At 43.1% G+C, this 9,911-nt stretch overlaps 2 protein-coding genes across 2 annotated transcripts; one reads left to right on the forward strand and one right to left on the reverse strand.

Annotated features, from left to right (window-relative positions):
* The first annotated feature begins 556 nt into the window (after positions 1–556).
* Positions 557–5,962, forward strand: tada1 (transcriptional adaptor 1). The gene is made up of 8 exons (XM_005935637.3): positions 557–675; positions 1,251–1,342; positions 1,447–1,512; positions 1,732–1,826; positions 2,821–3,033; positions 3,600–3,751; positions 3,937–4,093; positions 4,764–5,962. The coding sequence occupies exons 1-8, from the start codon at positions 593–595 to the stop codon at positions 4,914–4,916; spliced, it is 1,011 nt and encodes a 336-aa protein (XP_005935699.1). The 5' UTR covers positions 557–592; the 3' UTR covers positions 4,917–5,962.
* A 399-nt stretch (positions 5,963–6,361) lies between these two features.
* On the reverse strand, positions 6,362–8,528 carry LOC102290233 (transcription factor AP-1). Its single transcript, XM_005935636.3, has one exon. It carries the CDS (start codon positions 8,134–8,136, stop codon positions 7,165–7,167), a length of 972 nt encoding a protein of 323 aa, XP_005935698.1. The 5' UTR covers positions 8,137–8,528; the 3' UTR covers positions 6,362–7,164.
* Between the last annotated feature and the right edge of the window lie 1,383 nt (positions 8,529–9,911).

The following is a 9,911-nucleotide window of genomic DNA, read 5'->3' on the forward strand; positions in this document are numbered from 1 at the left end:
GGGGGGGCATCTTGACCTCTTTGTTATGCTTATGAAATTTACAAGATTAAAAGCACTTTTATTCAGCTCTTCTGCATCAAGTGGACACCAGTGGGAGAAGTTTGTCCTCAGGGTTAAAATACATGCTTTCATCAAAGTTAACCACGTCTTTAGAGAGCTTGTCTGGCAGAAGGCCTTGAAGGCAAACCTCACTAACCTGTGTACAAATATGAAAATGATACCACACTGCCATCTAGCGGCGCAGCCGTTTGTAACAAAACCACATGGTTTAGTTATTCGTTTTACTTACATTGTGTTTTCCGCTTCTTTTTGTTGTGTGATTGATTCTGTTATTTATCTTAGCTTAGTCATCATATTTATTTAATTTAGTCACCATATTTATTTAACCTAACTTATTTATTGATTGGTTATTGACTTTTTAATAGATTTCATTTAACTAGTTAGATTCAACTAATTTCAGCCATTACAAAATGCTAAGTGCTTTTCTCTCTTTTAGATTAATTTTGTGAAATGTATTTTCTACAATAAAGTTTATAGGTTTAGGGGAAGAAAATGTTACTGTCGCCGATTAATGACGTAATTGTAGGCGTTTATGAACGTCATGGCGGCTCATGCTAGCGAGCTTGAGATTGCAAAGAAGAATTTAACGGATGCAATTGGCGATAATGTCAAACAGTAAGTGAAGTGTTGTTTGTGTGCTTGTCTTTGTTCGTAGTCTTGCGTTTTGGTCCCATTTCTGTGCCCCTTAAATGAAAAGGGGACTAACATTAATTAACTACGCCTGGGACCAATTAGCACCTAGCTATCCTCTGCTACATTTTGCAGGATTTTCCCCGTTGTTGACATATTACTGTAGCATCTCTTTGGTATTTTTTTATGTCTGTGGTGAAGGTGATGCGTAAGAAAGGTGAGATTTACCTTGAGCTTTATTAGCTGTATGAACTTTAACGTTATGGCGGGTTTGTGTAAATCCAACTTGACGATATTTTGAAAAGTGTACCCCGAGTTGGCGAGAAGTGAAACTTAACTTAAAGACGACGAGAGAAAGAAACAGGAACAGCACTGTTGAGTATTTGTGATTTTAAAAGTTAATAGCACGTGAATAACGCGATAAAGAGATGTAATGACGTGCAGATGGTGCTTGTGTGTATGTATGCGTGTGTTTCTGTCTGTGTCCAGCATCACTTTGTGTTGTAGATGCACCTGAGTTATGTGTGTGTTGGTGCTTGCTTCTTGTTTCCTCCCTGCAGTTACTGGGCAAACCTGAAGCTGTGGTTCAAACAAAAGATCAGCAAGGAAGAGTTTGACATTGAGGCGCGTAGGCTGTTGGCACAGGAGAATGGTCAGTGTCAAAGAAAAGCTCTCCTCTGTGCTAATGTGTAATGTACAAATTATAATAATACTAATAAAAAAATGGCTTATTCTGTGTTTCCTTCATTCATCCAGTCCATGTTCACAATGATTTTCTCCTGGCTATTCTTACACGGTGCCAGATCATCGTCTCCACACCAGGTGAGTTTTTTTTTTAATAATAACTGAATGCCTCTGAAATTGTGGCTGAACCTATATTTTAAAACAGCTGACATTTTATGCATGTATTAAGCCATACCTTTTTGTCAGGACTAGCTTAGGAGCTGTGGAGATTAAAATTCAAGACTATTTCACCAAATAAAATGGGATCTCTGTTTGTGTCTTTCATGCACCTTGTTGTGTGTCCTTTTTGTCCTCTAGAGGGTGCAGGGTCATTGCAGTGGCAAGGTAGCTGTGCTTCAAAGCCCGGCAAACCGAAGGGGAATAAGAAATGTTCCTCTAGGCAAAAATTCGACGTAAGTCCTCCTTCATATTTTCATCTCCGCACGGGCTAGATATGTTCATGTTGGCAACAATACTGCTAAAACTGTTCCCACAAATGTATATTCTTTGACAGAGGTTGCACACACACCTTTAATGAATTGTTGGAAAAATACTTCTTATAAGGTTCTCCTCTCTAAATATTTTAGTTGCCAGGTAGTGTAACCAGTAAACCTTTATTGAGCTGCTGCTCCATTGAGTCTCTCTGTGGATGAGCTTTATCTCTACTGTGTTGGTCTGCAACTAGTGATGATAATCCATGTTCTGCTTTGCATTCTCAAAGGGCTCAGCATAGTGCCACATGACCCATTGCTCCCGCTGAAGTTTCTGGTTCTTGGGCCATTCAGTTCACAGCAGAAAAAAAAGACTGTCACCAGTCTAAGTCTGTCTGACTATTAACACAAGACCCATTTAACTCTTTACCCCTTGAAAGCCTCCTAGGAGTAACCCTTGAAGCTTTTTTCTGAACTGAGTAGTTTCTCATATTTCAGGCGTGCTTATAGAACAGGTCATTCAGTAGTAGTAGACCAAGTAGACCGATGAATACTGGGGTGTCAAAATTCATAATTAAGGGTACAGTGGAGGTAGATGCCGCTGAACCACACTGAGGATTGCCACAACAGCAACCTGACCAGCAAACCAGCTGCTAGGGAAACTACACAAAAAGGGCCTGGGCTTTCAAAATAAGAGTAGGGGAATGGTCCAACTGTAAATCAGCCATGGGTGATTTCATTTTCTGTGGCATGATTTAAAAAAAAAAACAACCCAAAATGCATTAAAAAAAAAGGCTGAAATGAGTCAACAGATTCACTTGGGTGGCCATCCTAAGTAAAGTGTATGTGTGCAGTACACTTAAAAAGTAAAATCACGACAGAGTGTTGCAGCTGCAAGGTTAGCCACCTCTAAATAGCAGCTGTGTGCTTGAACAGTGGACTGACAATATCGCTCGGATGCTTGTGTGTCCTTCAGCATCGTTTCCAGCCTCAGAATCCTCTGAGCGCCGCCCAGCCATTCAGCCCGAGGGAGGGGGGAAGTGAGGAGGAAGAGCTGCGTCTCAGCGCCCACACTCTAATGCTGCCCACACGGGGCCAACTGGAGGCTCGCATGATGGTGACCGCCTTTGAGGTGGGCTTGGATAACGTCACAGAAGATGCCATCAGCACCATGATCTATGCCGTTGAGGTATATACTAACAGTTCAACAGAAGAGTGACTGTTTGAGCCTCAGTGCACCCTCATAAAAGCTGAGAGTGTGACGCAAGTGATTCTTCTGCTTTTTAAGTCTGACATTGTTTAAACATCGGTGCAGTGGTTTAAATGATCAGAAAGAACATGTTCTGCGTCATTTATTATGCAGCACTGACAGCTTTGTTTTCTCCAGAGATTGAGCAGAGCTTTGTCGCTTAGTCACACCAAAATCTAATGAGATGTTTACCCATGTGTGGTGGCCAAAAGCAGGAGGGACATCAGTTGTACTGTCTCAGTCTGTGTCCTTGCCCAGCACAGTGTCTTTTTCACTCAGCTGTTTGAATTATTTTAAAGTTGAGTTATGAAACAAGTATATAGAATATATATATGTAGTAAGAGAGGTCTGTCTTGATTCCATTATCAGTGATCACTTGGATTAAACTACACTAAGCTATCAGTCAGTTTACATGCAAAAGCTAATGCGACCTGTTGCACCCAGAAATGAATGGGAGCCATTTTGAGTCTGACTGTGCACTGACTCAGTGCTCTGATTTATTTCAGCACCACTTGAAAGATGTCCTGACTGCCGTAATCATGCGGAGGAAGGCGTATCGATTACGAGACAGCCGTTTCCCCTACGCCTTTGGCAATGACGTCACGCCTCAACCCTATCTGAAAAACAGCCTTGCTGCTTACCACAGTGTTGCTGATTGGTAGGGACTCCAGCTTTTGTTAGGCTGTGAGAATTCTCAGTATAAGAAAATGCATTTAATACAGAAAAATGTGTATGCCTCTCATTAGTGCAACTTCATTAAATCTTTTTAGTTTTTATGTTTGTATCAGTAGCTGCTTTCTTTTGCTGTCAGTATGGACTAATAGTGTACTTTTTTCCTTGAAGTCCGCCACAGAGTGCTTCCCTCCCTGCAGGCCCACCACCACAGGTGTCACCCGATGAGGCTGAGCAGCAAGCTGTTCATTTGCTGGCTTGTTCTGCTGACAGTCTTCCTGCACCTCTCCCTCCAATCAGCATGTTTGATCTCCTCGAGGCTTTACAGGTAAGAAAATGTGCACAACTGGTCCTAGCAACATCAGCATATTTCACAGTGAGTTTTCTTGGAACAGCCCAAAGGAAAAGTTGTGATATTCCCAGGCAAGTGGTCAAATAATACAACCTTTGACCCTGTTAAATGTGATGGAGTTTTTCACCTTGAAAATGTGTGTGTGGGATTCTTAGAATGCTGTGAAGTTGTGTAATAGTCCACAAATGAGTGTGTAATAAGACTGATATAAACTCATTTTTCCAGCAAAAATGCCAAACTTTTCTAAGTTCTGGCTTCGAAACTGTGTGCAGTTGCTGCCGTTTTTTGTCTTATAATTTTCAAGCTGTCAGTTAGAGATGACAAAACTCATAGCTTTTTTTTATTTTCTAACCAACCTATAAGTTTGAGGTCTTATTGCAGAATTGTTAGGCTGTTTGCCTTGTTTACTGAATAGCTGTGTTTACACAAAAACGCTGTTTCCCTCAGAAATGCATATGTAAAGTTTAAAGGTTTATATCTTCATGTCTTACTCTTCATGTCAGCACATGAAATTTCCCACTCTTAAATTTCTTTACTCTTAACGCTGGATTCTTTTTTCTTTTTTTTTTCCCAAGCCTACCTTTCCATCATTTAACTATCAGAATTGAAATGGTTTTCTCATCTCTTTTATACTCGTTTAATGCAGGTTCACCACGGCGTGATGCCCTCCCACACCATGTACGCCCTCAACATGGAACGCGTCCTGTCACGGCTTTGGCACCCCAGCCATGAAGAACTAGAGCAGGACCACGTCCACCGGCAGCGCATAGCTGCTAAAGAGGGCGTGCTCGTCAGCTGAGAGCCCCCGGCCATAGGACTGTGCACAGACTATGGGGGTTATCAGGAACCAAACACAAGAATGACCCCCAGATAGATATAATTTAGGAACTCAACTCTGTGTTCGAGAACTTAAAGCTGTTTAGAACCTGGAAAAATTTGTGTTGCACAGAAAGACGGAAGACAAGTAAGATCAAAAGAAGCTGTTGGATGAGACCAGAGCAGGCAGTCGGCTCCAGTAATCAACTCCACCAGTCGCTTCTGGCAGACAACCGTCATTTTGTAACTTCAGTTCCATAGTAGAATATAGTGTTTAATTTTATGTACACTGTCTGGGGATCCAGTGCAGGATGCAGTTGTGGAGTTTGTGGATAAGATGCCTTAACAGACTAAACCCTGTCTGAGTTGCCTCGAGTTCGTCTTTGCTCACATTGTCAGATACGCATCAAAACATCCTGTAAAGATACAGAAAAGCACATATCTAATCCTCAAGTGTTGTGTAAATAACCAGTTAACAACATGACATACGGCACGTATAAAAGATTACAAGCATTTAAATGGTCATAAAAGTCCTGGACAGAATATGCAGGTGTATTCATTTAATGGCTGATTAAGTCTTGTGTCAGGCTGAAGTTGTGGGAATCTATGAGGAGCTTATCTAAACCAATGTACCAAGACTCAAGTTAAACATAGAAACAGTCCTGTCATAACAGGTAGGGCCAGGGTGTATCAAGCAGTGAGTGAAAGCACCTGTGTGGGTTTACAGTCTGTGTGTAGGGTCTTTAAACTGCCAGACAGCTGCCTCCTCCAATCATTTACCAGCTGGTAAATGATTGGGCATGAACATGTGTCCAATCATTTACCAGCTTCTGGTGTCACTGTTGGGCTAAAGAGTCTGTTTTTTGTTTTATTTTGTTTTAATTTCTTTCCAAGTAATTGAACATGTGCCCCTCTGTTCAGGTTAAATGTATAAAGTGTATACATTTGTATTTTTTTTTTCTACAGAAACGTATTTATATTACAGACAGTTACTACAGTTGAGAAAATAAATAAAAAAAAATAAGCCTCCTCCTCTTTACAAAGTATCTCTTCTCCACTCGCTCCCTTTAAGTGTGTAAAGAGATCTGCCTCGGCTTCATGGCGTTTCTTGTAAAAGAGTCACCAGCTGTAGTGGGAGGACGGTGACTATTACTCGCGCGCGCGCACATACACACCCCCACCCGTCCCAGCGCTCGCTCGAGACCTCTTGCCATATTTGGCTGCCTGCGGCTCACTTCCGACGCTTCGCTGTCCAATGGGCGTCCGAGTAGCTTCGGCAACCATCGGGTGCGCCTCAGCGAGCTGGTGACTCAGTCTCCCGTCCGCCCCAGTTTCTCCAACAACAAACACTCCATGTAACACACTGCAAGACTATCCGCTCACCTCCAGGCTCATTTATCGTTAATCACAAAGCCACAACACACATCCTGCTGCATGTCCAACACTTTTATTTTCTCATATTTACAGTTAAGTGCTCAAAATACTGCGTACAAATATTACTAAGTGTTAACTTGAGGTTTAACATTAGTTACAACTATATCACAAAGTTGCTTGAAGGTAAGTATTAAGAAAGTAAGGCAGTTTTGTCAGTAAACACACACCTATGAGTCTTTAGGGAAAGGTGTGAACTTTTGTTGTTGTTAGTGTTCTGTACATATAATCGTTGGTGCCTGGGATACTCAGTGCTTGACTCATGTCTATATGCATACGTTGCTACTTGACATAGTGAAAGGTTCGGTTCACATTGTGTCTATGCAATTTGAGCCCACATAAGCCCTATCTATCCTCCAGTCAGGATGCAGGATATGTGTGGGCCACAGTCGAGTGATAAGATGTGGACACTTGCCATAGCTGGTTTGACAGATTACAGATTTCATTGTGTAGTTTAAGGTGGAAATAAATGACAAAGACACAAAAAAAAATGCCAAAAATATGTAACGAGCCAGATCAGAGGCGCTGGCAGAGCCAAGGTTCCATCTGAGCTGTGTGCGCCTGTGCAATAAGTTTGATGGCTTCTGCTCTGTGATAATTCACCGTTGCTGACCAATACCAAGTATCTTGTCAGTCAGCCTCCATGTGGATACAGTCTGAGCGGATATTTTGGTGGAGGAGAAAAAAAAAACAATGCGCTGAGACTTCCCTGAAAGGCTGAACGGGCCACTTTAAGCTGCATTTGGTCCCCGAGCAGTGTCCCTTGGTTCTTTTTCTTTTCTTTTCTTTTCTTGGCAAGTCTAGTAAGCTTGGAGCTGCTGCGTCAAAATGAGCTGGCAGCCGCTGTTAACGTGGTCCATCACCTTTTGTTTGAGCAGAGCCAGCTCGTCCCGCAGGACGTTGGCAGAGGAAACCAACTCCGTGTTTTGGCTCTTTAGGTTTTTGACCCTGTCCTCCAGTCGGGCGATCCTCTCCAGCTTCCTTTTCCGGCATTTGGACGCGGCCACCCTGTTCCTCATGCGCTTTCTTTCAGCTTTGATGCGCTCTTGGGACTCCATGTCGATGGGGGAGAGCGGTGGGGTCTCGCCGGACATCTCCGGGACCGTCTGTGGCTCCTCTTTGAGCGCGTGTAGCCGTGAGTGCTGCGCAGCCACCGGCAGCTGGTGGTCCATGTGGTTGTGGGACGGCTGTGGGGCCGCCGGGTAACTTGTAGGTGGAGGTGGCTGTCTCTCGCCGGCAGGTGCGGGCGTGGAGCCTATTACAGCCCGAGTGAAGCTGCTCAAGTTGGTGTACTCCGGCGGCTCCGTGCGCACCGTGCAGCTGTAGGAAATCCCGCCGCTCTCGGGGGCAGCGGAGCCGGATGTCATGCCGTTGGCCGAGCCGGTCTGTGGGTCGGGCTGGGCGGCAGGTATCTGCTGCTGGTAGTGGAGCTCAGCCAGCGCCCTCACAAACCCTTCAGCGAAGCCCTCCTGCTCGTCGGTGATGTTCTTGGAGCAGATGAACTGGGTCGGGGTGGGAGTTGTCAGCCCGTTGCAAGACTGGATGATCAGTCTCTCCAGTTCAGGTGAGGCCAGCTTCAGTAACCCGACATCAGGGGACGTCAGGATGTCCAGGGCCTTGGCGCCCAAATGAGGTTTAAAGTTCTTCGGGTCGTTCAGATTCAGGGTCATGGTCTGTTTGAGGGTTTTAGGGTTGAAGCCGTACACTGCCGCCCCGTCCCGCTGAGAGTTGGAGGCTTCGTCGTAGAAGGTCGCTTCCATTTTTCTGGACATAAAGTTTTGTTCACCCTGAGGGAGATCTTTCTTTTTCTCCTTTAAAAAAGAAACGAGAAAACAGTCCAAGGTCGACTGTTTACATACGTCCCGTGACAGTCCGTCAACTGGATTGCGATAGAGTCCGCCTATTGTTGAAGTTCAACTCACTTGACAACTTTATGTCCTGGGAAAACTTTTCTTTTGTGCGCCCTGCGCTCATCAACAACCAAAAATTGTCCCCCCGCCGCCGGGTCTCCGTGTCCCGACACACCGAATGTCTTCCGTAACTTATCCTCGCTCCCAAAAAGTAAAAATAGTGCCCGAAAACGTCTAATACTTTCTATCACTTCCAACGTGGAGACGAACTTTATCCACCTCTAAGCTGCAGCTCGCCTGAAAATAACAATGATGTCATTTCTACAGCCAGCGATTGGCTGGAGATGACTTGGTAGGCGGGATGTGTCTAATGACATGCAGGTTGCTCTGACAACAGGCCATATCTCCGCCCACCGCGATGGCTTATGGGATTAGGTAATGCAGACAGTGGAGCAATGTACTCTGGGATTACGTAGTGTTTTTGAATATTTAGTTACCCGCTCAATTACTAGTTATCCCCCGAAGTGCGCGCTGAGGGTGCGCAGAGATGAGCGCTGATTGGAAATGAACCAGGAATCTTTAAATAAGATGTTTCGGATCAGGAACATGTGATTTAAGGCTGTAGGTTTCACAGGCTTAAATATTAAAAAATAAATCACAACAAAGAGATAATTAACCTGCTTGAAAATGCAGAAATTGTGGTGATCAGTGTGTGTGGCTGTACAGGAAGAACTACACGGGACTTTTGAGGAAGTGGGCACAGGTTGGCTGGTAAAGCAGGGTTAAAGACAGGAAAGAACAAGAACCTGACTTACGTTGAGCTCCTTTGTTGCCCACAAAATATGTGGTCCTACACCTGTGCTGGTTTTAAGTTTCTTTTTGATTTCTTGCTATGTGAAGATGGCATGTGTCCTCAGCAGTGCACATATTTACTCGGAAAATGTGTATCTGTGCCATACAGTATGTGGAAACAAGTAATATCCAAAAAGCTTAGAAATATAAGAACAAAAAAATTATTATATGTAAACAAATGAGTATTAATACATAAATGTACACTAGGCCGTAAGCACTAGTTTATAGTCTTGTATGGGTACTCCATGTTTCTATACATGAAATTTATAATAGACTATAAGATTTGTGCATCTCTAACACTAACATTGTTGTATAACAAACATTTATGCAGTTATGGTCTGTTTTTCTTAGTACCAGTATCATATGATGCAATAAAATCAAGTTAGCTGCTGAGCCAAAGAGTATTTTATTTAGCTGATCATTTTCAGAAAAAAAAAGCTCTTCCAGGAGAAATTTGTTCCACTCTTTAAGGAACATCAGCTTGTAAATTTCCACAGCAGCCTTTTAGAGTGTTTTTTCTCTTGAATGTGTTCATGCAGAGGATGTCAGTCATTCTTTTTGATGTGTGGCTTAAAAAAACAACAACAAAGTTGCGTAATCCTGTTTGGAGTGTGTCAAACGTTTGGCATGACGTGAAAATAAACTAGCATGCAACTTTTTGTTTTGATTAAGGTGCAGTATTAGTTAAAATATTTATGGACACATATTTATTTTACAATGGATTTTTGCACAACATAAAAAGTAGTTAAAATAAATAATCGTAAAATACAAATGGAGCTCTATTTTAGGTACGATTGTGACCAATCTATAGATGAAGTCTGCAACAGCAAAGATGATGGCACAGG

This window comes from Haplochromis burtoni, unplaced genomic scaffold (assembly GCF_018398535.1).
Source record: "Haplochromis burtoni strain Fernald_Lab_line unplaced genomic scaffold, NCSU_Asbu1 Contig_199, whole genome shotgun sequence".
NCBI classification, from domain to species: Eukaryota; Metazoa; Chordata; class Actinopteri; order Cichliformes; family Cichlidae; genus Haplochromis; species Haplochromis burtoni.

Excerpts from the sequence above, each read along its gene's own strand:
- tada1 (XM_005935637.3), top strand. The coding sequence starts at position 593 with ATGAACGTCATGGCGGCTCATGCTAGCGAGCTTGAGATTGCAAAGAAG. Across the intron at positions 1,343-1,446 it reads GCTGTTGGCACAGGAGAATG|TCCATGTTCACAATGATTTT; the intron begins GTCAGTGTCAAA and ends TCATTCATCCAG. Across the intron at positions 3,034-3,599 it reads CCATGATCTATGCCGTTGAG|CACCACTTGAAAGATGTCCT; the intron begins GTATATACTAAC and ends GATTTATTTCAG.
- LOC102290233 (XM_005935636.3), bottom strand. The coding sequence starts at position 8,136 with ATGTCCAGAAAAATGGAAGCGACCTTCTACGACGAAGCCTCCAACTCT.